At 47.3% G+C, this 21014-nt stretch overlaps 1 protein-coding gene across 3 annotated transcripts in view; it reads left to right on the forward strand.

Moving 5' to 3' along the window:
- Positions 1–20922, forward strand: part of lcorl (ligand dependent nuclear receptor corepressor-like) — a 30419-nt gene extending 9497 nt beyond the window's left edge. For all 3 annotated transcript variants that reach the window (XM_029118185.2, XM_029118187.2, XM_029118186.2), the window contains exons 3-8: positions 127–197; positions 1734–1848; positions 3825–4022; positions 4131–4206; positions 10811–16107; positions 16657–20922. In XM_029118185.2, the coding sequence (XP_028974018.2) occupies positions 127–197; positions 1734–1848; positions 3825–4022; positions 4131–4206; positions 10811–16107; positions 16657–16664 (5765 nt within the window). In that variant the 3' untranslated portion in view covers positions 16665–20922. The remainder of the gene's footprint in view (positions 1–126; positions 198–1733; positions 1849–3824; positions 4023–4130; positions 4207–10810; positions 16108–16656) is intronic.
- Positions 20923–21014: the final 92 nt, after the last annotated feature.

Genomic DNA, 21014 nt, shown 5'->3' on the forward strand with positions numbered 1-21014 from the left:
TTCATTGTGTGTTTATGTTGTAAATGTTTGTGTTGGTGATCTGTAGCCCATACACATGGTGTGTTATTGTGTGAGTAGACATGTGCCCCCAGATCCTATAATTGTGACATGCTTTTGTGTTCCCAGACTGTGAACCAGAGGAGATGGATGACTGGTCTCTAGAGGCAACTTGTTCCTTCTGCAATCTTCTGATCAGTGTAAGTTGAGTACACAGATTTACTCACACTTTGTCTCTGTTTACTTGCAACACTCGTGTTGATGCTGAAATTGTGTCTGTAAAGATCTAATATGCACACGTTCCGTAAAAACAGTGTTGCCACATAGCAAATGTAGAAAAGTAACTGAATACGTTAGCTCGTTACCTAGGTAGATTTCTATGGCAACATATCCTTTAGAACTAACCTGCTCCAAAGCATATTTAGTAACTCACCCTGAGTAAAGTGACCCAGCCACCAGTTAAGAGTTAGTGTATTTCTAATGAATGCTGTGTATTTCTAATGAATGCTGACTAAAACCTTCAGTATCTCCATTATAGGAAGCCTGAAATAAAACAGTTTATGGTTATATTGCGACGGTTTCTGGTGGATTTTCGAAGCATCCGTGCATGCATTTTCGGTCGGGATAGACAAAGACATTTGCTGGCTAATACAAACAGTAGTTAGGTTATAGTAGGCCTTAACTAAAACTGTATACGGTTATATTCTGACTGTTTCTTGCATGGAAAAGTTCATCTTCAATCTCGCCTGCAATTGCTCAATTCTTATGATTATTCCTAGGACGTGAGTAGATACTAGTTAGCCTATTAATGGCTAATAAGCTGTTCAAACGGCCAGTGGCAAAAGCTAACAGTTCATAGACGCTATTTGTGGTGGAGGTGAACTTAAGAAACGTTATTCAGTTTAACATAATACTCAATGGTGTTAAGCGACTGGTGAAATGTGTAATGTCATGTCGTAGTGGTTGAAGACACGTGGAAGAAGACCTTACTTCGAATCTATTGAGCAACAACATTTTATTCATTTTATTTCCACGATTCTCTCATCGTTTCACTTGATGAAAAAGTTAGTTATCATCACCTTTATTGATAGTTTATCAATGTCATTCACGAATAAAAGAAAAAAGTATGTTCTTATGCCATGAAATGAAATATCTTCGTCAGACTCACTAGCAATTGCTCAATTCCCATGACTATTCCAGTAAGTTAGTAGATACTGGTAAAGCCTGTTACTGGCTAATACACTGTTAAAATTGCCAGTTGCAAATGCCATACAGTTCATAGATGGTATTTGTAGTGGAGGTAAACTTCATAAGAAACCTTAGTCAGTTAACTGTGTAAATATCATTCACGAATGGCCAATTAGCTGTTAAAACAGCCAGTGACAAAATAGGATTTGTTTAGGATAGACACAAGACGCTATACCCATCGAACGTACAGCTTTGTGGTGTAGTGGTTAGCGACACAGCCTTTCACGTGGGCGTCCCGGGTTCGAATCACAAGAGGGCAATACATTCTATTGTGGGCCAGCTGAACTAGGCTTGCCTGGTTTCTTGTTACACTAGAACTTGAAGGTAACCAAAACCAGCTTAACAAAGATACATGTGAATTTAGCTTGCTTTGTCAGGTTCTGCTTTGGGGATGTTGTCACTGGTGTAGGTTGTTGGCTTAGAATGTATTAGTGATTTTACACAAATATAGCTTGATTTGATTAGTGACGTTCTTCTTTCTCTAACAGGATCATGTCCCGGTGGCCACCTCCCCCTCTGACGACATGCCCTCCCAGGCTCCTCCCCTCTCAGAAAGCAGCCTTTCAGCTCACAGATTCCTTCATTCTGTGTTCCAAGAGAAGGGTAAGGCCTGCCCCCTGACAGAACTAAAACAGTACATTTCTACAGAAAATATAAATGGGTGGAATGGAAATTGTAAAAATAAATGTATGTAGGCAGTGTTTTAAAAGACTGGCCAATATTAGTGTACAACATTAATCATTTACACAATTAATTAGATAAGGCAGTCATTATTGCAGTACTTCTGAAGTGAAATGCCCGGTGAATTGCATCAATAAATGATTGTGATTTACAATTATTCCACCCTTACAGAAAATGTAGTGCGCTTAGCTAGCGTTATCTGTCTTGAAACTTTGCTGTTTAGCTTAGCTGGCATTCTGTTTAACTTGTGTGTTACAATTGAACAGTCATTCTTCATACAGAGATTACAGCATCACTGTCTAGACCTATGATATTGGTGGGCTTATTTTGTTTTCTGAACTATGCACTGTTTACAAAATTTGGCTCAGATCTGTCAGTCAGGCCATGAAGGAGCCTAGTTAGCTTAAAACTTAAAACGTCTGTTTGACAAATTGCAGTAAGGGTTCTCTGCATACTGCACATTGTCAGGATTGAAACCATGCTGTGGATACTTATTGGTGTTGCTTAAAGTTGCCAGCATTCAATGCAAAGGCACTTGTGGTAATACATCATATTCACAGTCACAGACAGACATCAGCAGATGTCATAATACACTCACCTAAAGGATTATTAGGAACACCATGCTAATACTGTTTGACCCCCTTTTGCCTTCAGAACTGCCTTAATTCTACGTGGCATTGATTCAACAAGGTGCTGAAAGCATTCTTTAGAAATGTTGGCCCATATTGATAGGATAGCATCTTGCAGTTGATGGAGATTTGTGGGATGCACATCCAGGCTACGAAGCTCCCGTTCCACCACATCCCAAAGATGCTCTATTGGGTTGAGATCTGGTGACTGTGGGGGCCATTTCAGTACAGTGAACTCATTGTCATGTTCAAGAAACCAATTTGAAATGATTCGAGCTTTGTGACATGGTGCATTATCCTGCTGGAAGTAGCCATCAGAGGATGTTTACATGGTGGTCATAAAGGGATGGACATGGTCAGAAACAATGCTCAGGTAGGCCATGGCATTTAAACCATGCCCAATTGGCACTAAGGGGCCTAAAGTGTGCCAAGAAAACATCCCCCACACCATTACACCACCACCACCAGCCTGCACAGTGGTAACAAGGCATGATGGATCCATGTTCTCATTCTGTTTACGCCAAATTCTGACTCTACCATCTGAATGTCTCAACAGAAATCGAGACTCATCAGACCAGGCAACATTCTTAGTCTTCAACTGTCCAATTTTGGTGAGCTCGTGCAACTTGTAGCCTCTTTTTGCTATTTTTAGTGGAGATGAGTGGTACCCGGTGGGGTCTTCTGCTGTTGTAGCCCATCCGCCTCAAGGTTGTGGGTGTTGTGGCTTCACAAATGCTTTGCTGCATACCTCGGTTGTAACGAGTGGTTATTTCAGTCAAAGTTGCTCTTCTGTCAGCTTGAATCAGTCGGCCCATTCTCCTCTGACCTCTAGCATCAACAAGGCATTTTCGCCCACAGGACTGCCGCATACTGGATGTTTTTCCCTTTTCACACCATTCTTTGTAAACCCTAGAAATGGTTGTGCGTGAAAATCCCAGTAACTGAGCAGATTGTGAAATACTCAGACCGGCCCATCTGGCACCAACAACCATGCCACGCTCAAAATTGCTTAAATCCCCTTTCTTTCCCATTCTGACATTCAGTTTGGAGTTCATGAGATTGTCTTGACCAGGACCACACCCCTAAATGCATTGAAGCAACTGCCATGTGATTGGTTGATTAGATAATTGCATTAATGAGAAATTGAACAGGTGTTCCTAATAATCCTTTAGGTGAGTGTATGTCATTGTTACAATCGATATTGGATCCAGAAATCCCACATCCGTTGTAGGATATGTTTTTGATGGTCCGTCTGTCGGTATGTTCCAGAGCTGGAGGTCAGCGGGGACGCTAACATCCCACAGGTAGCCCAGGAGCTGATGAGGAGAATGGTCACACAGTTTGCTATAGAGTACGCCTCCAAGACACACCTCACCACCTCCTCTACCACTGGCTCCCAGCGCTCTGACCTCGAAACGCCTCTGGACCTCACTGTTACACGGAACCAGGAAAACCAGGAGGAACCAGGTATAGAGAAATCGACAATACTACATGGAACCAAGACCATGTAGTTGGGTTAACCCAATGGGATAGCCTCAGAAACGCCTGAGTAAAGATGTGACTCCTCTCCCACAGTGGACGGTGTGTTGGACCTGTCCAGGAGAAACCCTGCCAGCTCAGCAACCTCATCTCCAATCAGTCAAGCCTCAGGGTAAGTGTCTTTGCTCTCATTGGTCTGGAACTCTGTCCCAATATGCACACTCATTCTGTTCAGAAAGTCTGAAAAACACATGTTTCTTTATTACTATGTGCTGAATAATTGCAATAAATTAGAGACTAGCTAGCGCGGCGCTACAGTGCTAGGTAGCGCGGCGCTACAGTGCTAGCTAGCGCGGCGCTACAGTGCTAGCTAGCGCGGCGCTACAGTGCTAGCTAGCGCGGCGCTACAGTGCTAGCTAGCGCGGCGCTACAGTGCTAGCTAGCGCGGCGCTACAGTGCTAGCTAGCGCGGCGCTACAGTGCTAGCTAGCGCGGCGCTACAGTGCTAGCTAGCGCGGCGCTACAGTGCTAGCTAGCGCGGCGCTACAGTGCTGTAACTGAATCTCTGCAGACAGTCAGTCTGGTTCTATGTGTGTGCCACTTTGTCTGGATAATCTGTTTTATACATAGAGCATCTAAATATCAATTCCTTTAAATGTTTATTGGTATGTGTGAGCGTGTGTGTGCGTGCGTGTGTTTGTGCATGCTGCTATCTGAAGGGGTTGACTCTTTTATAACTTGTTAAGCGGTAACGTCACAGAATGTTGTAATGTCACGTCAGCAGTTCCACTGAGGGACTGTGCAACACTGGAACCATGTTTTAACTCAGGTTGCCGACAGCCTTGACTGACTTCTGAGAGAGCTGGGAGTGTTTACTGACTGTACTGAGAGAGAAACAGGCCGCAGACACAGACGTCTGGCTTCTTCCTGTAACCTCAGCTACTCAAACTTTATCACACAGAAAAAACTGTGTCACACAAAATACAGTCACACTGTAAGAGGGGGTCCAGTTGGAATGCCGCCTGTTCCTAATGACCCCGTGGACAAACACCCCGTAACCAAAGACCTCTCTTCATATGACACACAGAAATGACGTCACAGATGATGTCACTCAAAGATGTCACAGGTGTCAGAGCCTTGATGAGTGGCAGTGATGTTACCTACACAAGACATAAAGGAGTCGGCCCTCTCGTCTCACCCCCACCCCGCCCCCCTTCCTGACGATGGTGTTTGGTCCTCCCCCCCACTAGGAGGCAGCAGGAGCAGCGCTGGGCTGCAGGCAGGGCGTCCCAGACAGAGTGCCATGCTGAGCGGAGTGATGAGCTGTCTGACGCTCTGCTGTCCAAGGCTCTGAGGGACGTGAGGTCTGGCTGTCTGGAGGAGAACCGAGCCGCTCTGCTCTATGGCATTCCCCAGGAGACCCTGCGCTCACAGCTGGAGGTCCTGGCACTGTTTCAGGGGGAGGAGGTCCCCTCACAGGAGATGGTGTTGACGGCACGTGGTGGAGAGGCACGGCTGATGCTGCAGAGGGTGGTGTCCTGGGCGGAGCGGGCAGAGAGGGCGGAGCTGGGAGAGAGGGCGGAGCTGGGAGAGAGGGCGGAGCTGGGAGAGAGGGGGAAAATGGGAGAGATGCTCTTGCTTCATTCTTCCTCCTCTTCATCCTGCCTGACCCAGCGTGGCCTGCAGATGGCGTTGTCTCTCTCTCTCCCCCAGCTCAGGGAGGAGCTCCACCTCCTTCCCCCCACAAGCCCTCCCTCCTCCGTCCCCCTCCGTATCCCCCAGGTCAGATCCAGCTCCGCCTCCTCCAGACCGACCCTCCCTCCCCCTCTCCCTGATTCCTGTGGTCTGGATGAGGCGGTGCACCTCCTCCACCCTGCACATGAGGGCTCCACCACCGCTGCTCCCAGAGCTGTTAGCTCCTCTTCCTCTCTGCTGAAACTCCACCGTGCCCTCTTGCCCTCCCTCGACCTGCCTGACCTCCCGCCCCGCTACCCCACCCACCGCCGCAGCTCCTCGTTGGATGATCCAGAGGAAGGGGCGGAGCGCGGCGGGGAAAACAAGCAGCCCAGGAAGAAACGGGGGCGTTACCGACAGTATGACCACGACCTGCTGGAGGAGGCCATAGCCATGGTGATGGGGGGCAGGATGAGCGTGTCCAAGGCCCAAGTGGTTTATGGGATACCTCACAGCACGCTGGAGTACAAGGTCAAAGAGCGCAACGGAACACTCAAGATTCCGCCGAAGAGAAGGCCCGTTATCACCGCGGCTACTAACAGCACCTGCTCAACGAATGCCACCCTGAAACCGGTTCTAGATTACTGAATATGCCGGAGCCTACAACTGAGAACCCTGGAATTCAGCTCAGCTGACTACCGGACATTCAAGTGCTGATGTAGTCTTCAAGTCTGAGTCCCGGAAATGTTTCAAATACTCGAGATGCGCTTGATTTGGTCTGCCTGGCTTTCAGAGTTTGCACCTTTCTATTGGTTCCTGTGTGCCTGACAAGCTAAATGAAACACACTGCAGGTATTTGGGAGTATTTTTAAGAGTTGAACTACTGTGTTGAATTTGGCCCACGGTCTGATGTTAATCTCAACCCACGCCTTTAAAACGGACATTACATCCAGGTTGCTTACTGTCCCTCTTCAGGTTTAGTTTATTGACTCTCACAGCTCCTCTCTGGAGCAGATCGATGATTGTCAGCTCCTGTGAAAGGGGCTTCTCCCTGGCTAATGCAGCATTATGAAACGCAACAGATGGTTTCACTCAGGCAGAACAAGGATAAAGGCTGACATGAATGGTTCCATGAATAAATTTATAAAGCTCTCATTTTCCCTGTAATATTTGAGTAGTTTTTAAAACAAATGTTGTTTCCCAAGGTTTTTAAAAGACCTGTCGCTCGTTGTTTAAAGTTGGAATGCTACGTTGAAGCATGTTGAAGAGGACCTGGGCACTTCGACATTGGGAATGGTCTGTTATTGTGAACTGATTAAAAGATTAGCCTTAGATGTTTTTGTTAATATAAATATGTAACACTGTTTGTTTGTCAGTTCTTTTACTGTTGACCTCACAATTGCTGCTGTTAATGCCTCTCTACTCTCTATCTCTGCATTTGGTTTTCTTTCTCTGGAATTCCTGTTGAAAAGGGGCTGTTCTCTGCTATTTGACCAAAACACCATTTCAGGGTCACTCTCTCTGGAGCTCATCATAAGGCTGCTCTTTCACTAACCCCTCTGACTCTCTGGCCGCTCTTTCACTAACCCCTCGGACTCTCTGGCCGCTCTTTCACTAACCCCTCTGACTCTCTGGCCGCTCTTTCACTAACCCCTCGGACTCTCTGGCCGCTCTTTCACTAACCCCTCGGACTCTCTGGCTGCTCTTTCTCTAACCCCTCTGACTCTCTGGCCGCTCTTTCACTAACCCCTCTGACTCTCTGGCCGCTCTTTCACTAACCCCTCGGACTCTCTGGCCGCTCTTTCACTAACCCCTCGGACTCTCTGGCCGCTCTTTCACTAACCCCTCTGACTCTCTGGCCGCTCTTTCACTAACCCCTCGGACTCTCTGGCCGCTCTTTCACTAACCCCTCGGACTCTCTGGCTGCTCTTTCTCTAACCCCTCGGACTCTCTGGCCGCTCTTTCACTAACCCCTCTGACTCTCTGGGCGCTCTTTCACTAACCCCTCGGACTCTCTGGCCGCTCTTTCACTAACCCCTCTGACTCTCTGGCCGCTCTTTCACTAACCCCTCGGACTCCCTGTCTGTCTGCATGTTTGGGTTTCTCTGGTCTGTGTCTCAGCCCTTTCACTAATCTTTCTGTGGTCTGTCTCATACTCTCGCTGGGTTGTTTTCCTGTCTGTCTGACTGTGGGGTATGTCTGTCTTGACTCTGGGGTCTGTCTGTCTGACAGTGGGTCTGCATGTAGTCTGGTTTGTGACTCTTAACAGATACCTGTATTTATATTTGTATGTTTCCTATTCTCAAGGACCACCCTCTGATGGGTAAAATGTTGCTGTAACAGCTCTGAAGCCAATTGGAACAGAATGAATGATCATGGACCTAAAACTATTTTATGTGTTGTTTACCCTCATCTAATCTTTTTTAAACTGCCAGTCTGCCCTTTAAAAAACAAAACTTTACACTAACTCAAACAGCATTTTGCCTACTGCTGTTGAGTGTGGGCGTAGACGATAGGTGTGTTACATTCCATGGCTGTGTTCTGTAGGGTGCGTGTGCGTGCGCGTGCGTGTGCGTCTGTGCGTGTGAGAGTTTTTCCTGAAGCACTCTGAGATATCACACTCAGGTTCGATTTAATTAATTATCAACTAGAATTGGTATCCATGGTAACTAACTGGTTACCCTGGTAACTAAACTGAATGTTTCTGTTAATTACAGTATACTAGTGCCTGTATTCAACTACCTACCCAGAGGCATGGGTGCTACCTGTCCCAAATTGCATTCTATTCCCTAGCTAGGGCTTTGGTTTGAAATTTATTAGGGTTGCTAATATGGGTCATTTGTTAAGGGGGGTGACTTCTCTAATTTGTCTGGGTTTAAGTTTCGAATTTCTTTTTGTTGGAGGCTACTAGAAAGTGAAGCCAATGCTGACCTTGTGTTTATATGCAGTGAGCAACAAGCAGGCATAGCGATCTGATTTTCCTGTAGTTATGTTAAGATGGCAAAACTTGTGTCTAGAATTTGTTTTACTGGAACTAGTGCTAGCTAGCTAGCATTAGATGTGACACATCTTGGCAATCTTCTGATTAATGCATTAGATTATGAGGTGCTTATCATTATCAGCCAAATTCAGGTCATTATCACAATATACATTACCCTCAGTATTCCCTAGCTCTACACAAATGTAAAGATCATGGGTCAATATTATTGCACTATATAGGGAATAGGGGGAGTTTTGTGTCAGTAGTCCATATTATGGCTGTACTAGGTAGTGTGGTCTGAACACTCCACTCCCCTCCTGATAAGTGACACTCAGTCCAAGTGGTGTTCATATCCAGTCAGTGTTTTTTCACAATGTTCTCCTAACTAACTCAGGATATCTTCATGCTCTGGTTTATACCAGGCCTTCAGTCACTATATCATTTCTTTCCATTTATCAGGAGCTGAATGGAGTTTTCCTTATAAATATATAATATTAATTCAGCAAAAATGACATTCCATTCATGAATGGGTAATTACATTTTATGGTTGGTAAAAAGAAACTCTGACTTTTCTATTCCAGTATTATATTACCTTCCAAACTCTCCTCAGTACCAGTAACAGCCTTGTATTTATATTTCTTCAGGTGATTTTTGTTTGTTTTTCTGTCTTGAATTGTCTAGGAATCTTTAAAAAAAATACCTAAAGAAAATCAGGCGATGTTTATGCATAAATAAATTGCACTATCATTGATATCATTTATAAATGTTTTGTAATGATTGTAGTGAAAATGTTGGTTTTGCTGCTCGTGGTGATTTTATTTCAATGTTTTGCTTCAGGTATGCAAATCATAAGGGTTTCTTGGATTGCGTGTTGTTTTTGATCCCTAAAGGGACAGTTTGCTTATGTGAAATATGCTATTTTGTTCCAAATGCATGCATTGGTGATATACTGTAACTATAATTTATTTGACTCTAGACGGCTGATTATTTTTACTATAATAATATCCATCTGTAAACTGCAGAGTGGTGGTCATTCATTGACTGGTTTCTGTCAGATCAGCTTTCGATTTGAGCCCTGATCAGGTTTAAAGAGCCAGTAGTGTTTGACTTAACCACATAACATGCTGATTGGGAGAATGATAAAGGGACAGTTTGCTTATGTGAAATATGCTATTTTGTTCCAAATGCATGCATTGGTGATATACTGTAACTATAATTTATTTGACTCTAGACGGCTGATTATTTTTACTATAATAATATCCATCTGTAAACTGCAGAGTGGTGGTCATTCATTGACTGGTTTCTGTCAGATCAGCTTTCGATTTGAGCCCTGATCAGGTTTAAAGAGCCAGTAGTGTTTGACTTAACCACATAACATGCTGATTGGGAGAATGATACTGTAGACATTTCTATCAGTTCTGGAAAACCGTTTTGTTTCACAATAATGTCTTTCCACTTAACTAACCAGTGTGAACGGCAGTGACAATGTGTCAGTCATAGAATGAGACTGTACAGACTGTCTTCTGACTTTGTCTTCTGACTGTACAGACTGTCTTCTGTTGTCTGTCTGCCTGCGGCTTAGAAGGAACTGTTGGATCACTCATAGACCGACTGCTGTCCCAATAACCCACCTTTTCATTTCATAAATATTTTAGATTGGTGTTTTATGGAAAGGTTATTCATTTGTTGAAAATGTAATATGTATTTGCTTGCAAAGTTGAGTTAATTTGGCCTTTTGGTGGCACCAGTGTGAGTTAATTTGATTGGTGTGTTGAGTGTTGTTACGATTGTTCTCTGCCTTCATTATTAAACAGTTCTGTTGAACAGACTGATATTCGTTGTGTGGTCATTCTGTTATTTTGTTATAAAGGAGGGTTTAATAAATTAATATGGGGTTCATTTCGTAACAACATAGTCCTCAAAATGTTAATATGCAACCAAACGTTGATTTCATTGTAGCTTATGATTGACGAATGTTATTGGTTGAAGGTCTTTGAAGAGTGACAGTCATACAGGACGCTCAGGGCATTGGGCAACTGTCCATTTAGAGTCTTCTCTGATAGAAATATTGCAGTTTTTCTTCTGTTTGCCCTAATTTGCACTAATGTGTTGTTTGTCTGTAGCTCACCGTTGGCCGCGGTTATGGATGAGCCACAGTCGGAAGCAGAGGATTCTGGGACGTCTCGATCACCAAGGTGGCGGGGCTCCGCCCTGCAGGCGGTCCTCTCCTCCTACTGTCCAGTGCACCGTGCTCTGTTCCAGCGAGTCCTGAGGTTTGCTCACCAGCAGCACCATCTGTCATTGGCCTACAGGGACGCCCATCGGCGCTCAGTCCTGCCCCCTGATCCCCTCTGCTGCCATCTAGTGGCCAAACAACTAGATGACGCAACCTCTCCTCACCCTCCTGCCTTCCCTTTTACTGAGTGCCAGAGTCGTGGTGCCACCGGCGCCCCCTGTGGTGTGTCGGGCTGTTGCTGTGTCCAGCGCTGTCGGCTGCCCGCTGTCTGCTTCTGTCTGAACAGCCTTCACTGCTTGTCCTGTCAGAGCCTGGGACGTGTCAGCACGGCTGTCTGCCCCTCCATGGCCTCCTCTCTCTGCCCTCTGACCTCTGTCTGTTGCTCACACCCTAACCCCCGACTGTGCGCCACCTCCTGCTGCCCGGAACACACCTCCCTAGCCCTGCTCACAAACACAACTCCAGGAGGTGGGAGGGAGTGCCCAGTCCTCAAGAGAGAGCGATCCCGCAGCCCCTCTCCTCCCCCTCTCTCCCCCATCCCTTCAGACATGCAACAGGAGGAGGACAGGCCTCCCTGTCTTCAACACCACCAGGAGGAGGAGGATGAGGAGGAGGAGGAGTGTACCTCTGATACCGCAGGGGAAGGACAGCTAGAAGAGGGAGGAAGCAGCATTGGCTTACAGGACCTGGTGGAGCGCTTCAGTGAGAAACTAAAGACAATCAGACCCCATGAAAAGGACCCATCCCTCAACTCTGCCCTGGTCAATCACAACCTAGAGAAGGCCAATCAGAGTGTGGCAGAGTCCCAGACCGACACCCACCTGAGTGAGATCATCACCACGGTTCTGCGCACGGGCAGTGGCAACGACTACAGCCTGAACGACATGTTGCATCGCCATGACAAGAACGAGAACCAGTCACCTCAGACACGCTCCCGGCGGCGCCAGGAAGCAAGGGCAGCCATGAAGACTTCGCCGGACCAGCCGTCCACACGGAGACACACAGTGTTAGTTAAACGGGACCTGGCCAGGCTGGACGAATCGCTGGGCAGGAAACGACTGGCGCCGGGCAGGAGCAACAGCCGCACCGCCACACCGCCTTCTGAACCAAACCCGGTTTCTGCTGAACTTACCTCCGTTACGGAAGAGGAGGCAAAGGGGGAGGTGGCAGAGAGGGAGGCGGTGGTGGAGGTGGCAGAGAGGGAGGCGGTGGTGGAGGTAGTGGAGGAAAAGGTAGATGGAGTTGTAGTGAAGGAGGGAGCGAGTGAGGAGGCCAAAGGAGAGGAGGAGGCCAGGAGAGTGAGCAGAGAGGAGGCAGAGACTGTGAGAGTTACAGAGGACAGAGAGGTGAAGGAGGAGATGAAAGAGGAGCTACCAATAAAATCATCAGATACGTCCGTCACACACCTAAATGGCTGGGACATGAGCTGTCAGGACAGCAGTTGGAGTGCCCTCCCTGTGAGGAGGAGAGGGAAGAGGAGAGAGACTGAGGAAGAGGAGAGAAGAGAGACTCTACCCTTTAGCCACTACACTAGCAATGTGTCTGATAGAATAATTCCTCCCCAACCCAGTGGGAGAGCCAGAAGGTCTAGACCTCCGGCTCAGCCTGGAGAGAGCAGGGACGTAGGGAACAGCAGAGAAGCAGAGAACAGGCCCAGCGAGGAGGGAGGGAGCAGGTCTGTTGAGGAGGTGGGAAGGCTCAGGGAGGAGGCAGGGAGATCCAGAAGGAGGAAAATCATCCCTCCCCAGCGGTTTTCTTCCTATGTCACAGAACCCAGAAAGATGTACTTTGCTGCCTGTTTCTCAGAGAGCATCTTCTCTGCACAGCGGACACCAAAAGACTTGGTGCTGCCGCAGACCATGCCCACCACCAGTCACACAGCCTCCACATCAGACACCGCTAATAAACTGGCCACTACAAATACAAATGAATCACTCCTAGGATCCTCTCCTGAGGTTGTCAGTCGGGAGAAGGGAAGACATTGCAGACCAACAGCAAGGGGTCAAAGTTCACACAGCCAATCACAGAAACGGGGTCAGGTGTCTGCTATCACAGCAGCTTCCTCCAAGAACAGGAGAGATGTCATGGAGTGCGCAGCCAGACCTTACGGACGCTTACGCTCTTCCCCAGTAAAACCTTCTGGTCCAGATTCCCACTCCCAACCAGAGAGTCATCAGGCAGCCTCCAGGCCAGAGGGTGAGGTCCATACCGAGCAGCCTTCAGAGCCTCGTCTACGGCACAAATGCACCAGTCCAGAGCCACGCTCGCGCTGCCAGCCTCAGTATACCAGCCCCATCAAGCTGATGTTTGTGTCTGCAGTTGTTGGGGAGGACGGGGTGAGGTACACCCTGAAGGCAGCTGCGTCAGGAGCCCGTTGGCAGGGAGAGACCTTTGACCCCTGTGAGGAGTCGTCATGGGCTGGAACCCCTGAGAAGAGCCTTGAGAAGGCCTACAGTCCTCATGAAAACTGCACACCTAAAACCAGCCCTAAAAGCAGTTCTGTTAAGAGTTCAACTAATTGTCCACCTTCTAACTGCACTTCCAAAAGTAACAATTCACCTAAAATTGACAGTCCTCTGAAGACCACGGGTCCACCCAAAACAAAGAGTCCGTTTAAGACCAAGAGTCCACCCAAAACAAATGCTTCACACAAAACCAATAGTCCCCTCAAAAAAAAAAGTCCTCTGAAGACCAGGAGTCCACTGAAGGATGGCTTGTCCTCGTCACCCAGACCGTGTGTATCAAGAGGAGAGGGGGGTAGTCCACCTAAAAACTCCCCTGGGTCCTTGAATGGTGACGCACCACCTCTTTTCCACGAAACCACGCCACCAAAGAGACGTCCAGGGCGGCCTAAAAAGCTGGGCCCTCAGCTGGAGAAGAAGGCCAAGAGGCCGATTGGCCGGCCACCCAAGCAGAGAGATGTAGATCAGAGCGGGGGCTCCAGAAAGGGTGGTCAAGACCTGGTCGGTGGGTCCGGCTGCAGCAGTGAGGACTGGATTGGTCTCGCCAGGCCAGGCTGCGAGGAGACAAACCCGCCCAATAGGAACTTGAAGATCACAGTGGTGTATGGACGCTCCCGGAGAACACAGAGGACCGTTTCAGAAGAGGCTGTTCGTCTCTTGGCAACACGGCAACAGGGAGATGTTCAGTACCAACACAGAGACATGTGCTTGGACAGAAACCACAGAGCTCATCCCGAGAAAAAGTCTCCTCCTGCCACCATCCAAGAACCAATGGAAGATCTCATCTTGCCGGTAAAAGAGAGGAAGTTCAATTCACATGCTCCGCATACTAGCAGAAGCAACATCAAATACCAGAAGCTGAAGTGTGCGTCTGCAATGCGTCGCCCAGGGAGACCCGCCAAGGTCAAGATCTCCGGAATCTCGGTCACGGTTACCACTGTCTCGCCAAGGCAACGTAAGATCCACATGAATCGGACAGACGGCGCCAGGAAATCCATTGAGACGCTCCGGCGTAGGAAAGCACTCCTTTCAGAAACCCAGCTTTCCAAAGAGCCCGTGACAATCAGTGCCCCACTGAGTGAGAACGTCACTTGTGCTCAAACCCATGGAACAGAAGAGTCAAAGGACCCGGAAGTCAAGCCTCAAGACCAGACTCACCCTCCGTTAGCGGTGCGTCACTCTGTGCGCGTGAGGAAGCCGTCAGTGTACCTGCTCCATTCTGTAGCCACCTCCTCCTCCAGGTCTAGGAGCCACAGCACTGCACTACTGCGGAGGTCAAGACAGTTGCTGCTCAACAAGGCCAGCAGTGAGGGCTGCCAGCGCAGGAAGCTGGAGGAGGCAGCAGCGCAGGAAGGACGGCACACCCTAGGGCCAAAGGTACTTCCTTCTGGGAGAGAGGACGGGAGCGAGGGACGAGGTGTGTTATGTGAAGACCTGAAGCAAGTTGCGGAGGTGTCGGTGGAGTCCATCTTCCTCCCCAGTGACAGTGAGGCTTTGAGGTGGTGGCCCGTTTCCTCTGATCAAGACAGCCTGAAAGAGGAGCTGGCTCGCCGGATCAAACTCATGTCTCACAGCTGGGTCTCCACCACTGTCCCCCACACCACCAGGTCTGGATCGTCTCAGTTCGCCAAGCAGAGACTGAACGGCTGCATCTCGTCCTGGATGCCGTCAGAGGGATCGGCAGTGCGTCTGCTGTTTGATCGATGCTGCAGTGTGGAGAGGCTGGCCTCCTGGTTCATGCAGACCACTGAGACTCAGTCTCTGGGCATCGTGAAGAAGGCGAGCTCCCGCAACCCCTATGAGCTCCTGCATTATCCTTGTGCCGCCAGTAGGGGGAGCGTCTGCCCCAGCCCGCAGGCTGAGCGTTTGCGAAAACACGTCAAGAAGTTTGCCAAAGCTGTGCCAAAGAGCCCTGCTCAACTTCGTCTGGCCCAGAAGAGCTTCCGGCATGGAAAGCTGAACGCCAAGCGGCGTCTGTTCACCCCGAGGCTGATGCCTGGCCCACCACATCACCGTGCCCCATGGAGAACAGGCCGGGCCCTGGGGGCCTACATAACGACTTTGCTCAGAGTTAAAGACAAGTTTCTACCTAGGAGTGCCAGAATGAACCGGGCCAACCAGCTACAGTACAGCCAGGCCGTGTGGAGGAGGAGAAGACAGGTGGCAGCAGCAGGCAGCTTACTTGGCCAAGTGCGGCCTTCTGCTCAGACCAGGACGGAGCTCACTGGACCACCTGTACATCATCACCATCCCCCTGCCCTGACCAGCCCTGCACCCCTGACTGACCAGCAGGTGGGTGCCATCAAACAGCAGCGCCTCCGCTCTAAAGCCTGGAGTCCGGAGAGACTACAGGAGTGTCGCGTCTTCCTGAAGAAAATCAACTCCCCGGACACAGAATCCATAGCTGAGGAGGAGTGGGGTGTATGCACTGTGAAACTGGATGAGACCTACTGCCCAGATGGCACCAGGCAGGAGGAGGAAGACCAAGCTGGGAAAATGGGCCGAAGAAAGAAGAGGAGAACTCGGAAAGTCCTCTTGGAGGACTCTGGCTGCTTTGAGCAGCAGGAGACCGTGATTCAGGAGCAGGACCGGGCCGGGAATAGGAGAGGCAAACGGAAAAGTCCCGGGAACACAACGAGCCAATCATCACCCCCACCGAAAGTGATAAGACAATCACGTGGAAGGGGCCTTACTGGGCCCAGGTGGCAAGACTTTATACTAGGTAATTACTACTTTTGAGATTCATTAATATATTAGTGAGTAGTAAACATACATAGCAGGTGTCATAGCATTGACTGAGCAATCTCCACATCCAGGTCTCAGTGAAAATGAAAACAAGCTCAAGTTAAAGATAACCGCATCCTAGACAACAGATGAATGTGCTTTAAGAAGCAAACTTCCAGCAACTGTACACATTTTATCACCAGACAGGGTAAAGACTCCATCGTATTCCCCTGTAGATATAATCATCACAGATGGTAGAACATTTTGTCAACAGACAGGGTAAAGACACCATCGTATTCCCCTATAGATATAATCATCACAGATGGTAGAACATTTTGTCAACAGCCATTTGAGAGCAGGGGGTGTGGCCACGAGCTCTCTTATTGAACAATCTGCATCTGTTCCACCCTCCCCTCCAACCATTCTGGTTTAAATGCTGGCATCCTGATTTCTAAACATTAAAGAAGTAGTAATAATCATGTGGAACCATTTGACGGGTTAACTTTTCTAATTGGCAAATTTGTCCTCTGTTCTCTCTCACCTGTAGGGACCTGACCATTTTAATCAGTCTCCGTGATGTATGTACGGTAACCACCGCAACGGTCCTTCCCCGTCTCCATAGTGACAGTGTGTAAACAACTCGGTGCCTTCAGACTGTCCTACAGCAACATGTAGCAGAAGAATAACAAGTTTCACTTAAAGAAGCTTGTACGTTGCACTATTTTTAAACTATTTTGTTTTTCCTTTTCTTTTAAAAAACAGTATGTACATAATTTCTTTTTATTATTATAATTTTTTTATCTTTTAGTCTCTCTGTCTGATTGACCTATGACCCCCTCAGTGTAGTCTTGTCTACTGTGCATAGTGGCCCGTGGGAGAGTAGACACTTGCAAAACTGTCTCTTGCTTCCTGGTTGTGTCCTTGACGTGCATTTCCAACTCACCATCTCCAACCCAACGGGATTTCATTTACATAGTGAATCATACAGAGGTAGTTACCTTTTTAAATGTTCAAGTAAATGTTAGTTTTTCTAATTCTAAACATTCAGTTTGAATAATCCAAATGTAATGTTCATGGGGAGCTAACATGTCCGCCATAGAAATGGCATGTGAAGGCATCAGGGCAGAAACCACGTTGGCCAAACTCTAAGTCTTTATGCAGGAAGGGTGTTTCACCCATCCACCAACGAACCATCAGGGGACAGGAACAGGTACACAGTTTGTGGAGCAAAAAGTAGTATGCTTTCCCACAGCGGCCATTTTGGATAGTGGTTAATTGCCAATATGTACCTGTTTTAATGGGAACAGCACCTACCCTGCTGCACACATACCTCATCAAGCGCCAGACCTCTGGGTTGTTTTGCCAAAATGCCTGGACCTAGTCATTACCCCCACTACTTAATATCCACTTTGCCCAGAGGCTACTGGCTCATCGAAGGGCTCCCTATTCCCTGTTTAGTGTACTACTTTGGACTAAGAGATGCTAAAGGTTGGCCACAGAAGGCTCTGGTGAGTACTGTACTAAACAGGGAATAAGGTGTCAATCTCCAGAATCATCCAAAGACCCCCTGTTGCCTCTGTAGTACACCATCCAGGTTAGCCTCAGAACGTAAGGTGTAACCAGGCACTATGTAGTACACCATCCAGATTAGCCTCAGAACGTAAGGTGTAACCAGGCACTATGTAGTACACCATCCAGGTTAGCCTCAGAACGTAAGGTGTAACCAGGCACTATGTAGTACACCATCCAGGTTAGCCTCAGAACGTAAGGTGTAACCAGGCACTATGTAGTACACCATCCAGGTTAGCCTCAGAACGTAAGGTGTAACCAGGCACTGTGTAGTACACCATCCAGGTTAGCCTCAGAACGTAAGGTGTAACCAGGCACTATGTAGTACACCATCCAGGTTAGCCTCAGAACGTAAGGTGTAACCAGGCACTGTGTAGTACACCATCCAGGTTAGCCTCAGAACGTAAGGTGTAACCAGGCACTGTGTAGTACACCATCCAGGTTAGCCTCAGAACGTAAGGTGTAACCAGGCACTATGTAGTACACCATCCAGGTTAGCCTCAGAACGTAAGGTGTAACCAGGCACTATGTAGTACACCATCCAGGTTAGCCTCAGAACGTAAGGTGTAACCAGGCACTATGTAGTACACCATCCAGGTTAGCCTCAGAACGTAAGGTGTAACCAGGCACTATGTAGTACACCATCCAGGTTAGCCTCAGAACGTAAGGTGTAACCAGGCACTGTGTAGTACACCATCCAGGTTAGCCTCAGAACGTAAGGTGTAACCAGGCACTATGTAGTACACCATCCAGGTTAGCCTCAGAACGTAAGGTGTAACCAGGCACTATGTAGTACACCATCCAGGTTAGCCTCAGAACGTAAGGTGTAACCAGGCACTGTGTAGTACACCATCCAGGTTAGCCTCAGAACGTAAGGTGTAACCAGGCACTATGTAGTACACCATCCAGGTTAGCCTCAGAACGTAAGGTGTAACCAGGCACTATGTAGTACACCATCCAGGTTAGCCTCAGAACGTAAGGTGTAACCAGGCACTGTGTAGTACACCATCCAGGTTAGCCTCAGAACGTAAGGTGTAACCAGGCACTATGTAGTACACCATCCAGGTTAGCCTCAGAACGTAAGGTGTAACCAGGCACTGTGTAGTACACCATCCAGGTTAGCCTCAGAACGTAAGGTGTAACCAGGCACTGTGTAGTACACCATCCAGGTTAGCCTCAGAACGTAAGGTGTAACCAGGCACTATGTAGTACACCATCCAGGTTAGCCTCAGAACGTAAGGTGTAACCAGGCACTATGTAGTACACCATCCAGGTTAGCCTCAGAACGTAAGGTGTAACCAGGCACTATGTAGTACACCATCCAGGTTAGCCTCAGAACGTAAGGTGTAACCAGGCACTGTGTAGTACACCATCCAGGTTAGCCTCAGAACGTAGGGTGTAACCAGGCACTATGTAGAGGATCGGGTGTCATTTGAGATGGTTCTTGAGTGCCGTGTTTTTTTAACTCAGAGATTTAACCCTAACTGTTGTGTGCTTGATATTTAAATGTTGATTTCCAATCAAGTAGACGTACAGCGTTTACAGTGAGTGTAATCTCAATGGTAGAAGTAACCTTTGCCTTTAAGAGGCCTCTAACGGGTTGGATTCTGGCCTAAGGACTTGATTTCCCTACAGCACAGATCTTCAGCGCAGTGGTGAATCATGGCTTTTGTGTTTTAAACAATCTTGTTGTTACTTAGGCTTTCTTGCCTCTTTCTACCGTTGTTTTACTGTTTTCACCCAGAGCATTAATGAATGAACAAGTGAATGTTATTACCTCCCAACCGCAATATGGATCCCATACAGTTATTACTGACCCTCTACATCCCCCCCACTACCCCCAACCAATATCACCTCTCCTAGTTTAGAGATTATTAAATGGGAAATCCACACAAAACCACATTTCTATGATAGTTAAAAATGCTATTTATGACAATATATGTTGTGAAAATTTTCTGCATTTCTGAATTATATGGTAGCATTTAATGTGCAATTTGTTAAAGAAGTTCATTGTGACTCAACTTGACTTCAAAACCCACACTGCAATGCGGCTGCCTGGCTAGATTCATTTTTAACCTAGTGGCTAGGTTGCTATAAAATGTATTTACCCAAGTCAGCATGTGAAGTAGCTATATAGATATATAATTGCTTAAACAAACTGCACTATCAATTGAGTAAAAAAGTCATATTAGCTCAAATGTTGAGTGACTCAGTTTTGCTATGGGAAGATTTCTCAGACACACAGGAAGAGAGGAGACAACTGCTTTGCATCATGGTAATTGGAGGAAGTATATGAATCTGACAAGTGTGTACTTTGAGGACAGTGAAACTAAATGTTGTCATGATATAGATGGATGTATCCTAGACAGGTTTGTCCATACCATGTACTGACTGATCTGGTGATCTGGAATGCAGGTAACTGTTTAAAGCATTATGAAATGTGATCTTATTTCCCATCTACAAGAATATATATACCCAGCAGTCAAGTACTAACTAATTACGTTTGCTAAGTAATGTTTCTAGAGGTGCATTATTCCTCTAGGCTGGTGCATCCCACTACCCCCCCCCCCCCAACAACCTCCTGCTCTAACTACATTGGGTTACATCCATTAATGTTTACCACCGTTTTATTGTCTGGTTTGACCTCTACAAGTTTTTCCCAGACCTAGCAGTTAGAGGAAAGCCAGTGTGTACACACTGTCCCATATAGTCAGGGGAAAGCCAGTGTGTACACACTGTCCCACAGAGTCAGGGGAAAGCCAGTGTGTACACATTGTCTCACAGAGTCAGGGGAAAGCCAGTGTGTACACATTGTCTCACAGAGTCAGGGGAAAGCCAGTGTGTACACACTGTCCCATATAGTCAGGGTTAAGCCAGTGTGTACACACTGTCCCAGAGTCAGGGGGAAGCCAGTGTGTACACACTGTCCCCTACCCATGGGACTTCAGTACAGTAAACACCTTGTCAAGTTGTTCTGATAAAAGGTAAATGCATTCCTATCACTAGGACAGGAGATGAGGCCTGTTCTGTTCATGGTACTAAAATTATCCAGTACCTGTAGCCTCTAGAGAGCCCATAGAGGTGGCTATTTCTCTGTTCTCCAAGGTGCTATAATATACACCCAGTCTGTCTGTCTGTCCTCTGGTGTAGAATCCGTTTTTTTTTTTTTATACTGGTGTAACTGAAACGGTCACTAGAAGAGATTAAAGCTGTCAATTGAATAAATATTCATTTTTTAAGTACTGCTTGGTGGTCCTGTCTTTCACTGAAAGACCTATTTCTAACAGACTTAAAGTTGTAATTTGTATTTGGTGTTTAACAGTTTACCATGAATAT

This window comes from Esox lucius, chromosome 25, assembly GCF_011004845.1.
Source record: "Esox lucius isolate fEsoLuc1 chromosome 25, fEsoLuc1.pri, whole genome shotgun sequence".
Taxonomy (NCBI): Eukaryota; Metazoa; Chordata; class Actinopteri; order Esociformes; family Esocidae; genus Esox; species Esox lucius.